The sequence below is a fragment of the Equus caballus genome, chromosome 6, assembly GCF_041296265.1.
Source record: "Equus caballus isolate H_3958 breed thoroughbred chromosome 6, TB-T2T, whole genome shotgun sequence".
In the NCBI taxonomy this organism is placed as follows: Eukaryota; Metazoa; Chordata; class Mammalia; order Perissodactyla; family Equidae; genus Equus; species Equus caballus.
The window spans coordinates 40,030,155-40,052,840 of NC_091689.1; the positions used below are offsets into that span (position 1 = coordinate 40,030,155).

Here is a 22,686-nt window from a genome sequence, read left to right on the forward strand (position 1 = left end):
TATTGCTGGAGTCTAAATTGTGAGAAAAGCATGGTGTGGTGGGATGGATATTGAAAGATGAGGCTGAAGAGTTAGCCAAGGAGAGCTGCAGCTGAATCCACGAGAGCTTCATACAGCAACAAGAACCCTACGTAAACTCTTTGGGTTTCCGTCACTCAAACACTTCTCTTACCAGCGGTAGTTATCATTTCCATAGGTACACTGGATGTCTTCCCAAGATACCTGAAAGTACACAAACAGATGAAGTGAAGCAGCCAGCTCACATCCGCTAAGCATCCAGAAAGTACAGGGTGCTACAATTTGCCCTCCCTCACTCATCCAGACAAACCCAACCCTAGTAACTCCCAAGACCTGGACCATCTGGTGATAGGGTGCCATGAACATGAAGCCACTTCTAGTATCCCTGTCCCGCTGTCTAAACTTGGTTATGCTCAGCCCAGAGTTCTAACTTACACATTTCTGACTCTTCTTGCTTTCCATAAGTTTCCCACAGAGCACGAAGCTGCGGGGCACTGGGCCCAGAACACCAAAAGCCTAGACACTGAGCTAAGTGGACTTTTACAGAGCTGTGAGCCAGATGAAGACTTCATGCAGAAAAGGACTTTAAACCTCATAAAAGGCCCTCCACACAGAGAGAACAGGACCACATTGAGTCTTGGTGTTGTCTAGGCCTGGGCTCAGAATTTATTAGAGGTGGCTAATCCAAGGCAAGGGGCGATTTTGGATGATGTTCCTTACCCTACAAACATTGGAGTCATTGAAGCAGAACCATTTTCCATCCACAGAATTCCGGATATAGGCACAGTAATGACCAAAGCCAGCCATCCCCACATGGGCAATCACAGCAAAGAGTTCATACTGTCCTCCAGGCTGGAAGGATACAAGGCACAAAATAACTCATCCACCATCCCTCCTCTTCCAATCCTCATCTAGAAGAAGGAAACACTGCTTCATCACACATCCACTCAGTGTACTCTATGGTATGCACTGGTGCTTCAAGGGAACTAGAAAATAGTCCTTGACCTCAAGAATCTCACAGCTAATTAAACCAGAATTATAATGCCATGTTTTATACCAGTTGTATTTACAAGTAAGTTTGGGAAGACCCAACTTTTTCCCCAAAAAGAAGGAACAACCAGCTGAGGAAAGCTCCCCAGGGAAGATAGGCTTGAACTGATCTTGAAGGATGAACAAGATTGGCAGACAAGTTATGGGAATGGGTTATACTTGAATGTGGATCCAGAAATTGCAAAGGCTCAGCAGCATAAAAGAATAGAACATAGTGATGAAATGGAAGTCAGGGAGGGTGCTGGGAAGTCACAAAAGATGAGGCTACAAAGGTCAAGTCAAGAATTAGAACTTTATCCCATGAGTGACTGGGAGCCATTCATCAGAAGGTTTTAAGCAGAGGAGCAACATCATCAGACTTGAGTTTGAGAAACACACTGAAATAACATGGTTTGAAAAATGGATTGAGAGCTCAAGTGAGAAAGAAGCCAATGAGATAAATTAGGGCACCACAATAGTGCAAGCAAGAAATGGTGATAGCCTGATTAATTACTTTCAGCAGTAGTCACTAAAATGATAATTATTTTTTAACGTAATAATTATTAATTAACTTTTAGCATTCGCTATGCATTTGGCTAAGTCTTTACATGTATTATTTCATTTAATATTCACAGCAATCCTATACGCTGAGTGGTAGTACAAATCCTATTTTACAGGGGTGGAATCAGAGCATAGAGAGGAAAGTAATTTACCCAAGGGCCAGAGCTTATAAATACAAGAGGCAGGATTCCAATCCAGACCTGCCTGGCTTCAAAGCCCAAGCTCTTAACCCTACACTATACTGAGGTAGTGAGAGTAAAGGCAAAGATGTGGGGACAGATTTATGCAAAAATAGGGAGAAATGACTAAAAGTATTTTGTAACTGATTGGATGTGGTAGCGGGAGAAACAAGTAGGAGGCACTATAAGGACGAATCCCAGATTTCTGGCTTGGAAATTAGGAAGATGTTGGTACTATAAAGTTAAATATGGGGCACAGCTGTTTGGGAATGAAAATAATGAATTTGGGGACAGTGTGGCAACATTCAGTAGGAGGTAGATACACTGCTTTGGAGCTTGAGAGTAAGACCTGGCCAGAACATACAGATTTGGAAGTCTTCATCTTGAGGTGATCATGGAAACCATGAGAATTAATGGGAAGACATTTGAAAAATGAGGAGAAAAAGAAATGGAATTAAACTAAATACCAGTAAAAAGGATGGGCATGAAAAAACCCAGCAATGGAGAAAGAAACCTAGGAGAAACCCTGGGAGAGAACCCTAGGGTAGATAGATTTTGAAGGAGAGTAGGATCAATAACAAAGAATACCACAAAAAGATCAAATAAGGGAAAGACCAAAAAGCATCCATTAGATTTGGGAGTAAGTTATTCTACTCCCTCAAATCTAAGAAAGTCAAGATAAGAGACAATTCTCTGTTGAAGGGAATAGTGGTGGGAGAGACAGAGTTTTGTTTTTTTTTTTGTTTTTTTTTTAAAGATTTTATTATTTCCTTTTTCTCCCCAAAGCCCCCCGGTACATAGTTGTATATTCTTCGTTGTGGGTTCTTCTAGTTGTGGCATGTGGGATGCTGCCTCAGCGTGGTCTGATGAGCAGTGCCATGTCCGCGCCCAGGATTCGAACCAAGGAAACACTGGGCTGCCTGCAGCAGAGCGCGCGAACTTAACCACTCGGCCACGGGGCCAGCCCCGAGAGAGACAGAGTTTTGACTGACTGTGGGCAGGATCTCCATATTAGTCAGGAATACTTTATTCTTTTTTTCTCAATACAGTCAAATAATCTCACCAATCTGAGACTTTAAAACAGAATCCATGAGCCACAGTAGTCAAACAGCATGGTACTGGTACAAAAACAGATGCACAGATCAATGGAACAGAATTGAAAGCCCAGAAATAAAACCACACATCTATGGACAGCTAATCTTTGACAAAGGAGCTGAGGGCCTACAATGGAGGAAAGAAAGTCTCTTCAACAAATGGTGTTGGGAAAACTGGACAGCCACATGTAAAAGAATGAAAATCAACCATTCTTTTTCACCATTTACTAAAATAAACTCAAAATGGATCAAAGACCTAAAGATTAGGCCTGAAACAATAAGTCTGCTAGAAGAGAATATCGGCAGCACACTCTTTGACATCAGCTTCAAAAGAATTTTTTCGGACACCATAACCCCTCACATGAGGGAAACAATAGAAAGGATAAACAAATGGGACTTCATCAGGCTAAAGAGCTTCTTCAAGGCAAGGGAAAACAGGATTGAAACAAAAAAACAGCCCACTAAGTGGGAAAAAATATTCACAAGTTATTTATCCGACAAAGGGTTAATCTCCATAATATACAAAGAACTCACACAACTCAACAATAAAAAATCAAATAACCCAATTACAAAATGGGCAGGGGACATGAACAGACATTTCTCCAAAGAAGATATAGGGATGGCCAATAGACACATGAAAAGGTGCTCATCATCACTAATCATCAGGGAAATGCAAATCAAACCTACCCTAAGATATCACCTTACACCTGTTAGAATGGCAAAAATATCCAAAACCAAGAGTGACAAATGTTGGAGAGGCTGTGGAGAAAAGGGAACCCTCATACACTGTTGGTGGGAATGCAAACTGGTGCAGCCACTATGGAAAACAGTATGGAGATTCCTCAAAAAGTTAAGAATAGAAATACCTTATGACCCAGCCATCCCACTACTGGGTATATATCCTAAGAACCTGAAATCAGCAATTTCAGAAGCTCCATGCACCCCTATCTTTATTGCAGCATTATTCACAATAGCCAAGTCATGGAACCAACCTAAGTGCCCAGCAACTGATGACTGGATAAAGAAGTTGTGGTATATATATACAATGGAATACTACTCAGCCATAAAAAAGGACAAAGTTGTCCCATTCACAACAACATGGATAGACCTTGAGAGTATTATGTTGAGTGAAATAAGCCAGACAGAGAAAGACGACCTCTGTATGACTCCACTCATAGGTGGTAGTTAACGTATGGACAAAGAGAACTGATCGGTGGTTGCCAGGGGAAAGGAGGGTGGGGGGAGGGCACTAGGGGTGAAGTGGTGTAACTACAACTGTAATTTCACAAGGATGTTAACTTTTATAACCTTAATTAAAAAAAAATAAAAAATAAAATTAAAATAAAATTAAAAAAACAGGATCCATGAGGGGGGAACAAGGGAGAGCAAATGCAGCTCAGTCACCCAAAAGGGACAGCTCAAATTATTCTCTATTTCCACTTGGGAACTTACACTGGATTTAAAAAACGCAGGGCAATATCTAGATCTAACTATCAGTTTATAAGAAATACAAGGGATAGAGAAACATGTTAAATAACACCAACCAGCCAATTCTGGATATATATAAAAAATCCTTCAACCAAATAAAAATTGCAAGGAAAAGAAAAGGAGGAGAAACATAAAAGAGACTTAACCTAAAAAAAGAAGAAAGGGAGGGAAAGAGGGAGGAAATGAGCTTAAGCAAATTCAAGTCAAGACCTAGAGTCAAACAAACCAAACCACTCAGGACAGTCAGAGAAATCTGAATATTGACTGAAGATTACATAATATTAAGGAATTGTAAGAGGAAATTGATTACGTTGAGAAAAAGAGTGCTTCTTCTTTAGAGAGACATAGTGAAATACTTAAAAATGAAACGGTATGGTGTCCGGGATTTGCTTCAAAATAATCCAGCAGAGGGTGGGAGAGAGAAGAGGGTGGAGGTGTAAGTACAGCAAGACTGGCCACGGATTTTCTAGCTGCTGGTGCTGCTCGACAGACCTGGGTCCACAGTAGAACTCCTCACTACTTTCGTACATATTTCAAATTTCCCATAGCAAAGTCTTTTTAAGTGGAAAAAATTTGAGGATATACTTCATCATGTAGGCTGTGCAAGCAGAAATAAGGAAAATGAGAGTCCTATGAAATGCATATGCCCTGAATAGGTAAAGAAACCTTGTTATAATAGGAGCTATTTTATTATCAGGCCTCAATTTTAAAATACCATGGTTCTAGAGCGTGAATAGTAAACAGACCAATGGGACAAAACAGTCCAAAAATGGACCCATGTATATATAAATGGCAATACAGAATTTGCTAAATGTAGCATTTCAAACCTACGGAAAAAGATATTTAAGTCATTTTTTTTCTCAGAATCTCCCAATAAATTATTGGCTCAGGAAAACTGAATTCAACTTTATTTTGATTAAATTTGGCCCAATGAATGGCTCCTTTCTTCTTATCCTCAAAGTGGGTATAAGCTGTTTTAAGAAGAAAGTTAGATTGGCACCGTATTTAGAACCCAAGGTTTCATGTTTACGTATGATTATGTGAGCATTACACCTTTTATTTAAAAGCAAGGTTCTGAATTATAGGTTCCTTCCCTCAGTGCTGTGAGGTATATGAGTACAAACACAATATATAGAAATAAAGTCTTTTGAATGTTAAAAGAAAAGAAAAGCAACTACAATCAGCAAATAGTGGTGGTACTGGGGAGAATAACAACCCATCACTGTTATTCAAAAACACGCAAGTTTCCATCATTAAAATATTGTTAAAAAATAAAAATATATGAATATATGATATGAATATGTTTCTGTCAATCACACCAAGATGTTTTACTCCCTTTGTGTATCCTGAGCATGGTCAGCAGAGGACATGATTTCTGAAATGAGAGAATGACATCGATCAGACACCCATAAATGCCATCTCTGATGAGTGGGTGACTTCAAGAGCTTAGAGGAAGGGGAGGCAAAATTGAAAAGACATGGTATCTGATGAGATGGAAGACGGAAGAGAGGTGAGGAGCATCTCACCTGTTCCTCAGCATCGCAGAGGTCTTGCTCAGTCAGCAGGACCTGATTTAAATCCAGGCTCTGGGGGAAATAGAATGAGTGGCAGACTTTTTCTGTCTTCATATTCCTGATAGAGAACCGCATGAGGTGAACTGTCAAGGTCTGGGGCAAATGGGTCAGTTGCAAGACCTGAAAAAGCAAGATCACTGTAGAGATGAAGTCCTAAGGCACTTGAAATGGGTAGATTCAAATAAATACCAGGGCTAATGGTATATTCTTCTTCCCAAAAAGAGTGAAGCAGAAAGTTTAGGGCTCCTGTTTGCTGAATCTCTTGAGTTCTCTCACAGAAGGCACGAGCAGCCCCAGGGTTCTGCACAGGTGCCAGAGCCCAAGGCAACTACAGAGTCTGCTCTAGGGAGCTAGTCTAGCCCGGAGGGAAAAACTCTGCCCACTGCTCTTGGATCTTCTCCTCTTGTCCTTCAAAGGCTCTGTCCCCCTCAGTGATGAGAAGCACACCCACAGCTCCGGAAATCAGAAGCCCCAGGATCCCAGCTACTAGCCTGATGTGGATTCCCTCCCTCAATCAGCAGGAGGCGCCCTGGGGGCCTGTGTGAAGACTCTATCAGGAAAGCCACTGGAAATCCCCCAGCAAGCCCACACGAGGGAAGTATCTGCTTTCAGGGCGTGAGTACCTGTTTCCTACAGGTCTTCTTCCCACAGTGCTCACAGAAGAACTTGCTTTTGTTTGACAACTCCCTGGGCTGGAAGAAACAGCGAAGCGCATCCTCCTGTCCCAGGAGAACACGGAAAAGGCAGGGTTGGTATTTCCCATCTAGAGTACAACCCCTTGCCCTGCAGATGGGGATTTAACTCTTTCTTCTGGTTCTCTCCACGTCCCCCTTAACGTCTGGCCCAATGTGGCTTACATGGCAGGATCTCAAAAAGTACCTACTGATTGGAGGGAAAAAACAGGAAGGGACACTTGTTAAGGGCATAGTGTGAGGAAAGGGGAAGTAGGAGAAAAAACATTTTTTTTTTTAATAAAAGGGGAACTTAGCCAGAGCCATGCAAAGGAAATAGAAATTATTTTTTAAAACCCACGGGTGGATTACAGAAGAAGAGGGCACCAGCAACACTGGGTTGTGTGGGAACAGCAAATTCACCAAGACAAACCCTCACCAGTGTCTTCAAGGGCTTTGAGTCCATATCAAAAAGAGAAAGGGGGAGGGTCAGCATGCTACTGTTTCTGCTACTCTCCAGGGTACAGTCGAGGCAAACCAAGGACTCCTTCATCTGGATTGTATACAGGGCCTGCAGCCTCTGTACCTGCAAGAGAGAGGAGGGGAGAGGTAGGAAGAGTATAAAGCCATAAATAAACCAGGTCAGGCCAACTTCCAGAAGCTGGAGCCACTAGCCAGAAGTTTCAAAAATGGCAGCCACTAATGCTCTTTGCTCTACTCAAAAAGGTGCAAAACAATAACAGTGGTAATGTTATGGAATTGTGATAAGCCTTTTATGTGGATTTTCTCTTTTAATCCTCTCCACACATTACTTTAATAAGAGCTGAATGAGTTAAATGAGCAGCATCTTAAACTTTTGAGTTCTCTAGTTCTAGGATCTTACCAAGTCGACATCAGTGATTTGGTCCCTAATCAGGTTCCAGACTGTGAGGTAGAGTTGAGCAGCATCATGCTGGACAAACACTGGCCAAAGAGAAAAGTAACAGCCCAATTAGTGAGGTCACCAGGGACACCTCAAGAACGTTCGCCCCAGCTACCTAGATGCATGTTGAGCACTCATCACTCTGTCTTTTCCTAGCGACAAATAAAAATGGCAAGCAATAGGATATATTGGAGTATATGACGAAGCCATTTGGTATAAACCTAATTCAGCCTGACTTTGTTTTTTCCAAAAGGGCCTGACTGTGGCTATTGAGCACGCATTGTATATCTGCTTAGACATTTCCTATGGCAAGAACAAAGGCCTTGAGATAAAGGTGCAACTTCCCCCCACATTGGCATTTCCTTGGGGATGGGCATCTTTCCTTAGGCTAGGAACTGATTGCTGCACTCACCTTTGACCACCCAGCTCACCTGTGACCAGTCAGCTGGAGACAACGGACTGCCACCCTGCTGTGTTCACTGAGACAGCAGACCTACCTGCTGTTTACATCAATTGCTGTGCCGACAGAGCAGTCTCGCGACTATTGTAAAAGGGACATTTCAATCCTACATGAAACATCCTCTCTGGGGGTACATAACCACTCTGTGCACCCCACTTCTTTGCTACCCTTTCTTCCTTCGGGAAGAAAGGCCCCGAGTTATAATCCTCAGATTTAAGCTCAGAATAAACTCTCCCAAATGTTCATTTATAGATTGGTTATGGATTATTTTCGTCGACACTAGTCTTCCCCCTCTTTTCAGGCTAAGCTTCTACTAGGTGCTAAAAATGAAAACTAAGCTTGGTGTTGATTTTTTAAAACTCTTCTTAAAACTTAAAATCTAGTCCCACTGCATCACACAAGTTTCCTGTCCTCTGACCTGCCACCCACCCCTACTGGCCCTCACTGTAGGACCCAGCTAGATAAAACCAATAGTCAGCATGGATTCTCTCCCACGTTTACACCAAGCCAATACTCTAACTGACTCCTATAGCTACTCCTTTCTCTGTACATTTATGCATTTTCTTTATTCACCTCCCTAAAAATTGAGCGGTTTCCCAGTACTCATATCTGAGCCAGTTCTTCCCCAAAGGCTTCTAGGAGAACAAGAAGGGAAAAGACTGTCTCAGCATCAGACGATTTTAGCTAAGAGGAGGCAAGAATTAAGCAGTGATTTCTACATATGTTATATAAGTAAATGCAAGGCTAAAAGTGTTGTGTACAGATATAAATGAATTTGTGTTGTTCAAAAGAAATCTAGTAAGACAAACAAAATGAAAACACGCTGAGGACTGTTTTACAGAATAGCACGTGTCTGCCAAAACGCAAAGACATTGAAGGAAAAGGCGGTTATTGTAAATGTACTAAATATTCACATCTGCTATCTCAACACCATTTTGTTTCCTTCAGGATACTTATCACAATTTGTACTTAATGTTTTGGGGGGCGTTTCTTTTGTTCCATTTTTCTTGTGGCCCATCTCTCCTTTAAATTGTAAGCCCCATGGAGGTAAAGACTCTTATCAGTCGTTTTGCCTTATCTAAAGCACCAGCACAATACCTGGCACATAATAGGTGAAAATTATATATCAGTTGAATGGATTAATTAATTCATATTCTAAAATAATCCCCAAACTTAGAGACAAACAGGCTAGAAGCAGGGCTGATGCTGTCCCTAGGGAATTATTTACAGAAGGCTGCCTGCCACAGAGCCACCACTGGACAGAAAGGAAGTGGGATCACCTTGCCACGTGAACACATTTTGCCTTATCTGACCATAACAGAACTAAGAGTCCCAATTCATCTAAGAAATACAAGACACTTGCCCAACCCATAATTTAATTAACACCTGCTGTGTGCAAGGCATTGCACATGGCAGAGAGAGTTCCTGTCCCCAAGAAACCTACATTCTAATGGAGGAAAAGCATCCATACACAGTCAGCCCTCCATATCTGCAGGTTCCACTGCTACAGATTCAACTGTCGGCTGGAAGACCTACAACGGCCGTGCCTGTACTGAACACGTACGGACCTCTTTCTCTGTCATTATTTCCTAAACAATACAGCATAACAGCCATTTACGTTGCATTAGGTATTATAAGTAATCTAGAGATGATTTAAAGTGTATGGGAGGATGTGCATAGGTTATATGCAAATACTAAGGCATTTTATGTAAGGGAGTTGAGCATATGTGGATTTGGGTATTGATGGCAGGGGGGTCCCAAACCAATCCCTTGTGGATATTGAGAGACAACTGTAATCATAATTCAAAGAAGAATAAGAAACATTTCCTAAGGTATACAAACTGCTATGGAAAGCTAAAGGAAGGTGAGAATACAACTGGAATGGTAGAGTGAGGGTCTCAGTAAATCTACCCCTCCATAAAAGCAATAAAAATGCTGGCAAAAATTGTCAAAATCAATTTCTTCAGGATTCTGGAAATTAGCTAAAAGTTTATAAAACTCTACAGAATATTTATTCAAAAAACCTAAGTAAGAAGAGCAGGGTTTGAGCCTTTTTCAATTTGGCCTATTCCCATTTCCTTCTTCCCAGCTCTGTGGTAGCCCTGAAAACTGGAAACCTTGCAACCACCAGAGGGGGCAGACTGGGACTGAGCTCTTCAAAAAGTCTCATCCCAAGAGCATTTTCATTATGTTTCTGTCTTACAGCTCTGTGGAAATGCCCCATTCGAAGGAGACTGTCATTATTTGACCAGACTCAGAGCTCAAAGCCCTCTCCCAGTGCGTTTGCAGAAAACAATCAGTGACAATTAATATCTCAGTTACCTAAGGCTACAATACCAGTTGGGGCAAAAAAGAGCCCAGCCAAAAACTTAAAAGAAAGATCTGGGGAATGAGATGTCCATAGAGGACTTTTTAAAGCTCTGACATATTCCTGGTGATCTAGAAGGCCATTTGCATGCCCAGGAGAGACTGGAGAGGGCCCAATCTCTTCACCTCCGGCTGACTTTGAGGCTCTGCAAAAGCAAAAGTGAAGGCTAAAAGTGTCATATACTGCCTGAGCTCTGAAGGTGTGCCACAGTAGACACACAGAGCCCCTCAGCAAAGACCAGAAAACGTACTGTTCAAAGAATTTAAAGAAATCTCTGACCAATCATTAGCTGACATGAAGCTAACCAAACAGAAACTTCAGTGACCACACACTACAGGAAATACAGACTTTACAGAATTAGTCCAGGAGAGTCACTAAACAAAGAGCAACAACAACAAACCCTGTTGTAGGGGTTTCTGATTTTCACTGTTGCCACATTATATTATTTAAAAAGTTTAGTTTTTAACAAAAAAATTACAAGACACACAATGAAACAGAAAAGTATGGCCCACACACAGGAAAAAAAGCAATCAGTAGAAACTATCACTGAGAGGAGCCAGGTGTTAGCCTTACTAGACAAAGACTTTAGATTAGTTCTTTGAACATATTATAATAACCAAAGAAAATCATGTCAAAATAACTAAACTATGAAAATAATGTCTCACCAAATAAAGAATATCAATAAAGAGAAAAAATTATTTTAAAGGACCAAATAGAAATTCTTGAGTCGAAAAGTACAACAGAAATGAAGAGTTCACTAGAGGTGGTCAACAGCAGATTTGAGCTGGCAGAAGACAGAATCATCAAACTTGAAAATAGGTCAATTGAGATTATATGGTGTGAAAAATGAAAGAAAAATGAACGAGGAAAAATAAACAGAGTGTCCATTAGTTCAGTGATGAATTCCACCAAACATCTATGGAAGAAATTATACCAATTCTCAAAATCTCTTCGTAAGATAGAAGCAGAAGGAATATTTCCTAACTCATTCTACAAGGCCAGAATTACCTTAATACCAAAATCAAAGACATTACAAGAAAGGAAACTACAGATCAATATCTCTCGTGAACATAGATGCAAAAATCCACAAGAAATATTAGCAAACAGAATTGAACAAAATACAAAAATAATTATACACCACTACCAAGTGAGATTTATCCCAGGTATGGAAGACTAATTCAATATTTCAAAACCAATTAATGTAATCCGTCACATCAACAGGCTAAAAAGAAAATGTACATGATCATATTATTAGATAAAGAAAAAGTATTTGACAAAGCCCAACACCCATTCATGATTTAAAAAAAACAAAACAAACAAACAAAAAAACCTCTCAGCCAACTAGCAACTGAGAACTAGGAACTTTCTAAGTTTGATAAGTAACATCTTCATAAAACCTACAGCTAACATAACACTTAATGGTGAGAAACTAGAAGCTTTTCCACTAAGATCAGGAAAAAGATAAGAATGTCTCCTCTCACCATGCCTTTTCAACATCATATCGGAAGTCTTAGCTAATGCAGTAAGACAAGAAGAGGAAATAAAAGGTATACTTACTGGAAAGGAAGAATTAAGAACGTCCTTGTTTGCAGATGACATGATCATACAGGTAGAAAATCCAAAAGAATTAACCAAAAACTCCTGGAACTAATAACTGATTATAACAAGGTTGCAGGATACAAGGTAAATATATAAAAGTCGACCACTTTCCTACATATCAGCAATGAACCAGTGGAATTTTAAATTAAAAACACAATATAATTTCATTAGAACCCATGAAGATGAAATACTTAGGTATAAATCTAACCAAATATATACAATATCTATATAAGAGAAGCCACAAACTCTGATGCAAGAACTCAGAAGAACTACATAAATGGGGAGATACTCCATGTTCATGGATAGGAATACTCAATATTGTCAAGGTGTCAATTCTTTCCAACTTGATTTATACACTTAATGCAATTCCAATCAAGATCCCACCAAGTTATTTTGTGGATATTGACAAACTGATTACAAAGTTTATTTGGAGAGGCAGAAGACTCAGAATAGACAACACAGTATTTAAGGAAAAGAACAAAGTCAGAGGACTAATTTTGAACGCACTACAAAGCTTCAGTGATCAAGACAATGGGGTATTGAAAAAGAACAGAAAAAATAGATCACTGGAACAGAATAGACTGCCCAGAAATACACCTGCATAAACAATGTCAACTGCTTTTTGACAAAGAAGCAAAGGCAATACAATGGAGCAAAGGCAGTCTTTTTATCTAATGCTGTTGGAACACCTGAACATCAACATGCAAAAAAATGAATCTAGACACCAACCTTACATCCTTAAAGAAAACTAATTCAAAATGGATCACAGACCTAAATGTAAAATGCAAAACTATAAAACTCCCAAAGACAATATAGGAGAAAATCTAGATGATCTTGGGTTTAGTGATTACTGTTTAGATACAACACCAATGCACAATCAACAAAGGAAAGAACAGATAAACTGGACTTCATTAAAATTAAAAATTTCTGCTCTGTAAAAGACATTGTCAACAGCATGAGAAAATAAGCCACAGACTGAGAGAAAATATTTACAAAAGACAAATCTGATACCGGTCTGTTATCCAAAATATACAAAAAACTCTTCAAACTCAACAGTAAGAAAACAAACATCCTGATTAAAAAATAGGTAAGAAACTTGAACAGACACTTCACCTAAGCAGATATAAAGATGGCAAATAAGCATATGTAAAGATTCTCAGCATCATATGTCATTGTGGAATTGCAAATTAAAACAACAACAAGATACCTCCACACACCTATCAGAATGGCCAAAATCCAAAACACTGACAACATCAAATGCTGGTGAGGACAGGGAGAACAGATACTCTCACTCACAGCTGGTGAGAAACCAAAATGGTACAGCCACTTTGGAAGGCAGTTTGGTGGTTTCTTAACAAAACTAAACATACTCTGACGATAGGATCCAGCAATGGCACCACTTAGTATTTATTCGAAGGAGTTAAAAACTTATCTTCATACCAAAACCTGCACACACATGTTTACAGCAGCTTTATTCACAATTGTTAAAACTAGGAAGCAACCAAGATGTCCTTCAGTAGTCAAAAGGATAAACCATGGTCCATCCAGACAATGGAATATTATCCAGTGTTAAACAGAAGTGAGCTGGAGAGGATTCTAGGAACATGGAGGAGTAGGAAGCACCAGGAAGCTGTCTCCCCAAGTAGACAACAATTGCACCAGCAGAATCTGTCTAATATAATTACTTTGGAACTCTGGAGTCCACTGAAGGATTGCAACTTCCAGGGGAAGTCTTGGACGATAAATTGTGGTTTATTCCCATCAATATCAGCTCTTAGCACAGCAACAGAAACCTACCCATCTCCCACACCCAACCACGTGGCAGGCAGTTGTGCACATGCTCTGGGGGAAGCTGTACACACAGCATGTCAAAGCTGGGGTGGGGAAAAAAGAATTTTTCCCTCCAAATATTGAGTATCTGTGCTCTGGTCATTATTTGATGCTTATGATCACAGAGATGCAGACAAAGAGGCAGCCATTGTAGCTGGACCTCCCCACATTGTTGAAAGACCCTCTCCCTCTGGCTCAAGTGACTCCCAGGGCATTTAAGGGGCCAGTGTCCCAATTTTTCCCCCTTCATTTTTCACTTTTCCCCTTTCAAGTGGCAGACATTAAAGACGAGGACATCCAAAAGCAATTTCATATACAGGAAAATTAGAAGTTGACCATGCATGCAATGGGAATGGCTCAAAAAGACCAGGGAAGACATTAAGTTTACACCTCAAGCTGATCCTTGGCACAGAGACAGTCTACAACAATCAAAAAACCAAAAATCAACAAAGAAAAATAATGACAAAAAACAGCAAATCCTGGATAAGGGGGAGAATCTGATTTCCAGAGTTGCTACACTACTAGATTCAAATGTCCAGTGTTTAACAAAATATAACAAGGCATACAAAGAAACAGCAAAGTATGACACATTCAAAGCAAAAAAAAAAAAATCAACAGAAACTGCCTCTGAAAAAGATCCAATGGCAAACACACTAGACAAAGACTTTAAAACAACTGTCTTAAAGATACTTAAAGAACTAAAGAAAGACATGGAGAAAGTCAAGAAATTGACATTTGAACAAAATGGAAAGACCAATAAAGAAATAGAAAACCTAAAAACAAACAAAAAGAAATCTGGAGGTGAAAAGTACCATAACTGAAATGAAAAATTCATTACAGATATTCAAAGGAAGATTTGAAAAGGTAGAAGAAAGAATCAGTGAACTTGAAGAGAGGACAATGGAAATTATTGAGGCCATGGAACAGAAAGAAAAAGGACTGAAAGAAAGCCAACAGAGCCCAAAGAACCTGTGGGACACCAACAAGCTGACAAAATATGCATTGAGGGACTCCCAAAAGAAGTACAGGGAGAGGAAGGGCAGAGAGAATATCTGAAGAAACAATGGCTGAAAACATCCCAAATTTGATGAAAGACATGAATATAAAACACACAGAAGCTCCACAAACTCCAATAAGATAAACTCAAAGAGACCCACCCCAAGACATGGTACAATCAGATTTTCAAAAACAAAAAAAAAAAACAAATCTAAAAGCAGCAAAAGAGAGGCAAATCACCACATATAAGGTGTCCTCAATAAGATTATCTTCAGATGTGTCATCAGAAACTGTGGAAGCCAAAAAACAGTGAGCCAATATATTCAAAGTGCTAAAATAAAAACTATCAACCAAGAATCCTGTATCTGGCAAAACTGTCCTTCAAAAGTGAGGGAGAGGAAGAGTGACATCAGCATCATGGCAGAGTGAATTCTACCCTTAGTCTCTCCCCTCTAAGACACAACTAAAAGGACATTCATAAACCAAGAGACGACATTCACACAACACAACAGGAATCTGAGAGATCCACACAGTCATACGTCTGAAGGTGGGGGTGCTGGTTCATCCCACGAAGCAGTGGAAGGAGGTAAGGAGATCTCTTTTCCCTCTAGAGAGGAAGCGATATAGGCAGCAGGATCTAGCACAGCAGCTGGGGCACAACACTGAGAGGAGAAGGGGGAAAAGGCAGCCCTCTGCAAGAAAGCTTGTGCTCACAGAGTTGCCTCCCAGCACACGGGAAAGTTCCAGACTGAGGCAGCTAAGCAATTGAGGGGTGTCCACACCAATCAGAGCAGCCCAAGTTCGAAGACAGTGAGTACAGAGTGGGGGCATGTGGGATTGCGCATGCAAACCCCCCCCCCAACCTGAGGCATCAGCTAAGCCGGTTGGCCAGACAAGGGGATCCCTGCCAGAGTGCCTGCCCATACATGCATAAAGCAGGCAGGCAAACACAGACTGGTCCTGTCAGCACAGCTTCAAAGGACAGGCACAGCTGCCAGGGATCGCAGTGGGCTCAGAATACAGAGCTCCTGCCCCTACTCCAGTGGCAGCAGGTGCAATGTGCAACCAGATACTACCACCATGTGATGGCACAAGTCCAACCCATCAAAGAGCGTGAACACTCCTGACCAGGACAATGACAAGTACCCAAAAATCAATCCTAAATCAGAGAAATTTACAATCTAAATGACAAAGAATTCAAAATAGTTATCACAACAAAATCAGTTACACAAAACTCAGAATGACAGCTCAATGAAATCAGGAATAAAATTAATGAACAGAGGAAATTCTTCACAAAAAGAAAGTGCACTACAAAAAATCAATTTAAAACGAAGACAGGGATGCAGGAAATAAGGGACAAAAAAGCTATAGGGCATATAGAAAACCAACAGCACAATGACAGAAGTCCTGCCTTATCAGTAATTATTTTAAAATTTGAATGCATTAAACTCTCCAATCAAAAGACAGAGATTGGCAAAATGGATAAAAACACATGACCCAACCATGTGCCGTCTATAAGAGACTGATTTGAGATCCAAAGACACAAAGAGATGGAAAGTGAAAGGATGAAAAAAAATATGCTAAGCAAATAGTAACCCAAAGAGAGCAGCAGTGGCTATACTAACATCAGATCTTTAGCTAAGTGGACTAAGAAAAAAGAGAGAAAACTCAAATTACTAAAATTAGACATGAAAGTGGTGACATTATTATCAATTCCACAAAAATAAAAAGGATAAGAGACTACTATGAACAATTGTACACCAAAAAATTCGATAACCTAAACGAAATGGAAAAATTTCTAGAAAAACAAAACCTACCAAGACTAAATCATGAAGAAACAGAAAATGTGATAGACATATACCTGGTCAGGAGATTGAATCAGTAATCCAAAATGTCCCAACAAAGAAAAGTCATGGTGCTGATGGCTTCGCTGGTGAATTCTACCAAACATATAAAAAGAGCTAATATCAATCTTGCTCAAACTTTTCACGAAAAGAGAATAGGAGAAAACACTTCCTGATTCATTTTATAAGGCCAGCACAACCCTGATACCAAAGCCAGACAAAGATAGTACAAGAAAAGAAAACTAAAGACCAGTATCCCTTATGAACATTGATGCAAAAATCATCAACAAAATTTAGGAAACAGAATTCAGCAGCATATTAAAAGGATTATACAGCAACAAGTGGGATTGATTCCTGGAATGCAAAGATGGGTGAACATATGAAAATCAATCAATGTAATATGCCACATCAACAGAACAAAGGAGAAAAAAACACATGATCATCTCAATTGGTGCAGGAAAAGCATTTGACAAAATTCAACACCTTTTCATGATAAAAACAACCAACAAATCAGAAGAGAGGGAAACTATGACAACATATAAAAGCCACATGTGACAAACCCACAGCAAACATCATACTCAATTGTAAAAGATAGAAAGCTTTTCCTTAAGAAGAGGAACAATGCAAGGATGCCCACTTTCAAAGCTTCTATTCAACATAGTACTGGAAGTTCTAGCCAGAGCAATTAGACCAGAAAAAGAAATAAAAGGCATTCAAATTGGGAAAGGAAAAGAAAAATTATCTCTGTTTACAGATGATATAACCTTATATGTTAAAAAAATAGGGGCCGGCCGGGTGGTGCAGCAGTTAAGTTTGCACGTTCCGCTTCTCGGTGGCCCAGGGTTCGCCGGCCCGGATCCCAGGTGCGGACATGGCACTGCGTGGCATGCCATGCTGTGGTAAGCGTCCCACATAGAAAGTAGAGGAAGATGGGCATGGATGTTAGCTCAGGGCCAGTCTTCCTCAGCAAAAAGAGGAGGATTGGCAGTAGTTAGCTCAGGACTAATCTTCCTCAAAACATAAATAAATAAATAAAGACTCAACAAAAAAGCTTTTAGATCTAATAAATGAAATAAAAAAATAGCAGGATACAAGGTCAACAAAAATCAACTGCATTTTCTATACGTACAGGAACAATAAACAATCTGAAAAGAAACACACACACACAAATCCACTTATAATAGCATCAAAAAGAATGAAATACTGGAGACAGAGCAAAATGGTGGGGTGAGCTGACCCGGGATTCTCTCCCCTCCAAAATACAACAAAAGATTGGAAGAACTGAATTTCAGAGAATAAACATAATGCCAGCTCGTTAGAGACCTACAATACCAAGAAGGCTGAGATCATAACCTTGCTTACAGCCTCGGAGGCGCTGGAACGGTAGGAGAGAACATCGCTCCCTCCCCTAGAGTCTGCGATCGCTGCGGCGCGGGTCGGGAAGGAGCGGGGGAGGGGCCGCGCGACTGGGGGATCATCCAGGACTCCTGCTGCTGGTTCAGTGGAGACCCGCTGACAGAGGGGAAAGCTTCCGTCCGCGGGGCCCCTATAAATCAAGGGCCTCGGGAGACCAGAGAACAGAACTGATCTGAATCCAGACTGGCGTGTGTGAGTAACAGCCCCACCCCCACAGCAAAGCCGGTGGGCGCAGCCATCTTGCCCCAAGGCGGAGAGCTAACACGCCGCTCTCGACCCCATCTAGTGGCGACAGGCTGTAACTGCAACTGAATTCTACCACCATGCGAAAAAACTGCTCCTCTACCATCCAGCAATTTATAAAAGCCCCAGACCAGAAGGAAAACAATAAAAACACAGAATTAAGTCCTGAGGACTTGGAATTAGGTAAACTAAGTGATAATGAATTCAGAGCAGCTATAATCAAAAAACTCAAGGAGGTAGAGAGAAAGATAGAGAAACAAGACGAGTTCTGGAGTTACTTCACAAAAGAGATTGAAATCATAAAGAAGAATCAAACAGAATTACTTGAGATGAAAAACACAATGGACCAGATAAAACAGAATACGGATTCCCTGAATGCCCGTGTAGACAACATAGAGGAGAAAATTAGCATAATCGAGGACAGACAGGCTGAATGGCGCCAGACAGAGGAAGAAAGAGAACTAAGAATTTAAAAAAATGAGGAAAATCTCCGAGAGATAATGGATCCAATGAGGCGTAAGAACATAAGGATCATAGGAATTCCAGAGAATATGGAAAAGGAAAATGGAGCAGAAAGTGTGCTTAACGAAATTATTGAAGAGAACTTCCCAAATCTAGGGATCAACGGAGAAATGTGTGTAGAGAAGAGTTTTAGATCTCCTAGATTTGTCACTGTAAAAAGAGCTACCCCAAGGCACATAGTAGTAAAGTTGGCAAATAGGAATGATAAGGAGAGAATACTCAGGGAAGTAAGGAAAAAAAAGAGAATAACCTATAAAGGAGCCCCTATCAGACTGTCAGCGAATTTCTCTACAGAAACCCTACAAGCTAGGAGAGAATGGAGTGATATATTCAAAGCTTTAAAGGATAAAAACCTTCAGCCAAGAATACTCTATCCAGCAAGAATTTCCTTCAGATATGAGGGAGAAATTAAATCTTTTCCAGACAAACAAAAATTAAGGGAATTTGTAACTAAAAGCCCTCCATTACAAGAAATCCTCAAGAAGGCTCTCATACTTGAAAAAAGAAAAAAGGGAGAAAGGGGACACAATCCACAGACTAGGGAGACTGATGGATAGAACCAGAACAGGATAGCAAATATTCAATTATAGCATTAGGGTAAAGGTAAGGAAACTACCAAAACAAGGACGATCTTAGCACTCTAACTACAAATGAATAAGACGAGTTGGAATAAAAAATGAAAATAATTATTTAGGAGGGGAAGAGCAAAGGGTCTAAATCAGTATTGGTCAAGTAGGTAGGAGACCACCAGAGAATAGACTATATTATACACGAGATTCTAAATACAAACTTCAAGGTAGACACTAAAATAAAGTACAGAACAGAGTCACAAATCATAAATAAGGAAAAATCTAAGAAACCCAGCATAAGAAATTGCATATTAAATGGGTAGGCTAAAGCACACAGGAAAAGAAACACAGGAAAACAAGATAATGAGCAACAGATTGACAGCATTAAGTCCACATGCATCAATCATCACTCTCAATGTAAACGGATTGAACTCTCCAATAAAAAGACACTGAGTGGCAAAATGGATTAAAGAACACAATCCAACAATTTGTTGCCTCCAGGAAACACACCTCAGCCCCAAGGACAAACACAGACTCAGGGTGAAGGGGTGGAGGACAATACTTCAAGCAAATAGCAAGGAAAAAAAGGCAGGTGTTGCAATTCTCATATCAGACCAAGTGGATTTCAAAATAAGACAGGTAAAGAGAGACACAGAGGGACAATATATAATGATCAAAGGGACACTTCATCAAGGAGAAGTAACGCTTATAAATATCTATGTACCCAACACAGGAGCACCAAGAGTCATAAAGCAACTATTAACAGACCTAAAGGAAGATGTTAAAAACAACACAATAATAGTAGGGGACCTCAACACCCCACTCACATCAATGGACAGATCATCCAGACAGAAAATCAACAAGGAAATAGTGGAGCTAAATGAAAAACTAAAACAATTGGACTTAATAGACATAAATAGATCACTTCACCCTGAAAGAGCAGAATACACATTCTTCTCAAGTGCACATGGAACATTCTCTAGGATAGACCACATGTTGGGAAACAAGGCAAGCCTCTACAAATTTAAAAAAATTGAAATAATAACAAGCATCTTCTCAGATCATAGTGCTATAAGGCTAGAAATTAATTACAAGAAAAAAGCTGAGAAAGGCACAAAGATGTGGAAACTAAACAACACACTATTGAACAAGCAATAGATCATTGAAGAAATTAAAGAAGAAATAAAAAAAATACCTGGAAACAAATGAAAATGATAGCATGCCATACCAACTCATATGGGATACAGCAAAAGCCGTATTGAGAGGAAAATTCATCGCAATACAGGCACATCTTAACAAACAAGAAAAATCCCAAATAAGCAACCTTAAAGCACACCTAACTGAACTAGAGAAAAAAGAACAAATGAAGCCCAAAGTCAGCAGAAGGAGAGAAATAATAAAAACCAGAGCAGAAATAAATACTATTGAAATGAAAAAGGCAGTAGAAAAGATCAATGAGACAAAGAGCTGGTTTTTTGAGAAGATAAATAAAATTGACAAACCACTAGCCAGACTTACAAAGAAAAAAAGGGAGAAAGCTCAAATAAACAAAATCAGAAATGAGCGAGGAGAAATAACAACAGACTCTGCAGAAATACAACAGATTATAAGAGAATACTACAAAAAACTATATGCCAACAGAATGGATAACCTAGAGGAAATGGATAAATTCTTGGACTCCTACAATCTCCCAAAGCTCACTCAAGAAGAGGCAGACAATTTGAACAGACCAATCACAAGGAAAGAGATTGAAACAGCAATCAAAAACATCCCAAAGGATAAAACCCCAGGACCAGATGGCTTTCCTGGGGAATTCTACCAAACTTTCAGAGAGGATTTAATACCTATCCTTTTCAAGCTATTCCAAAAAATTAGGGAAGATGGAACACTTCCTAACACATTCTATGAGGCCAACATCACGCTGATCCCAAAACCTGACAAGGACACCACGAAAAAAGAGAACTACAGGCCAATATCACTGATGAACATAGATGCAAAAATTCTAAACAAAATTTTGGCAACCAGAATTCAGCAATTCATCAAAAGAATCATACATCAGGATCAGGTGGGATTCATACCAGGGACACAGGGATGGTTCAACATCCGCAAGTCAATCAACGTGATACACCACATCAACAAACTGAGGAATAAAAACCACATGATCATCTCAATAGATGCAGAGAAGGCATTTGACAAGATCCAACAGCCATTTATGATAAAAACTCTGAACAAAATGGGCATAGAAGGGAACTACCTCAACATAATAAAGGCCATATACGACAAACCCATAGCCAACATCATACTCAATGGGCAAAAACTGAACGCCATCCCCCTGAAAACAGGAACAAGACAAGGATGCCCTCTATCACCACTCTTATTTAACATAGTACTGGAGGTCCTGGCCAGAGCAATCAGGCAAGTAAAAGGAATAAAAGGAATCCAAATAGGGAGGGAAGAAGTGAAACTCTCGCTGTTTGCAGACGACATGATCTTATATATAGAAAACCCCAAAGAATCCATTGGAAAACTGTTAGAAGTAATCAACAACTACAGCAAAGTTGCAGGGTATAAAATCAATTTGCATAAATCAGTAGCATTTCTATACTCCAGTAATGAACCGACAGAAAAAGAACTCAAGAATACAATACCATTCACAATCGCAACAAAAAGAATAAAATACCTTGGGGTAAACTTAACTAAGGAAGTGAAGGACCTATATAATGAAAATTACAAGGCCTTTCTGAGAGAATTGGATGACGACACAAGGAGATGGAAAGACATTCCATGTACATGGATTGGAAGAATAAACATAGTTAAAATGTCCGTTCTACCTAAAGCAATCTACAGATTCAACGCCATCCCAATCAGAATCCCAATGACATTCTTTACAGAATTAGAACAAAGAATCCTAAAATTCATATGGGGAAACAAAAGACCCTGAATTTCTAAAGCAATCCTGAGAAAAAAGAACAAAACGGGAGGCATCACAATCCCTGACTTCAAAACATACTACAAAGCTACAGTAATCAAAACAGCATGGTACTGGTACAAAAACAGGTGCACAGATCAATGGAACAGAATTGAAAGCCCAGAAATAAAACCACACATCTATGGACAGCTTATCTTTGACAAAGGAGCTGAGGGCATACAATGGAGAAAAGAAAGTCTTTTCAACAAATGGCGCTGGGAAAACTGGAAAGCCACATGTAAAAGAATGAAAATTGACCATTCTTTTTCACCATTCACCAAAATAAACTCAAAATGGATTAAAGACCTAAAGGTGAGACCTGAAACCATAAGGCT

At 39.8% G+C, this 22,686-nt stretch overlaps 1 protein-coding gene across 2 annotated transcripts in view; it reads right to left on the minus strand.

Annotated features, from left to right (window-relative positions):
* USP18 (ubiquitin specific peptidase 18) overlaps positions 1–22,686 on the minus strand; it is a 59,957-nt gene that overhangs the window by 2,195 nt on the left and 35,076 nt on the right. For both annotated transcript variants that reach the window (XM_023642820.2, XM_014740623.3), the window contains 6 exons: positions 7,498–7,577; positions 7,054–7,200; positions 6,567–6,662; positions 5,896–6,063; positions 739–870; positions 173–222 (listed from right to left, as the gene is read on the minus strand). In XM_023642820.2, the coding sequence (XP_023498588.1) occupies positions 173–222; positions 739–870; positions 5,896–6,063; positions 6,567–6,662; positions 7,054–7,200; positions 7,498–7,577 (673 nt within the window). The remainder of the gene's footprint in view (positions 1–172; positions 223–738; positions 871–5,895; positions 6,064–6,566; positions 6,663–7,053; positions 7,201–7,497; positions 7,578–22,686) is intronic.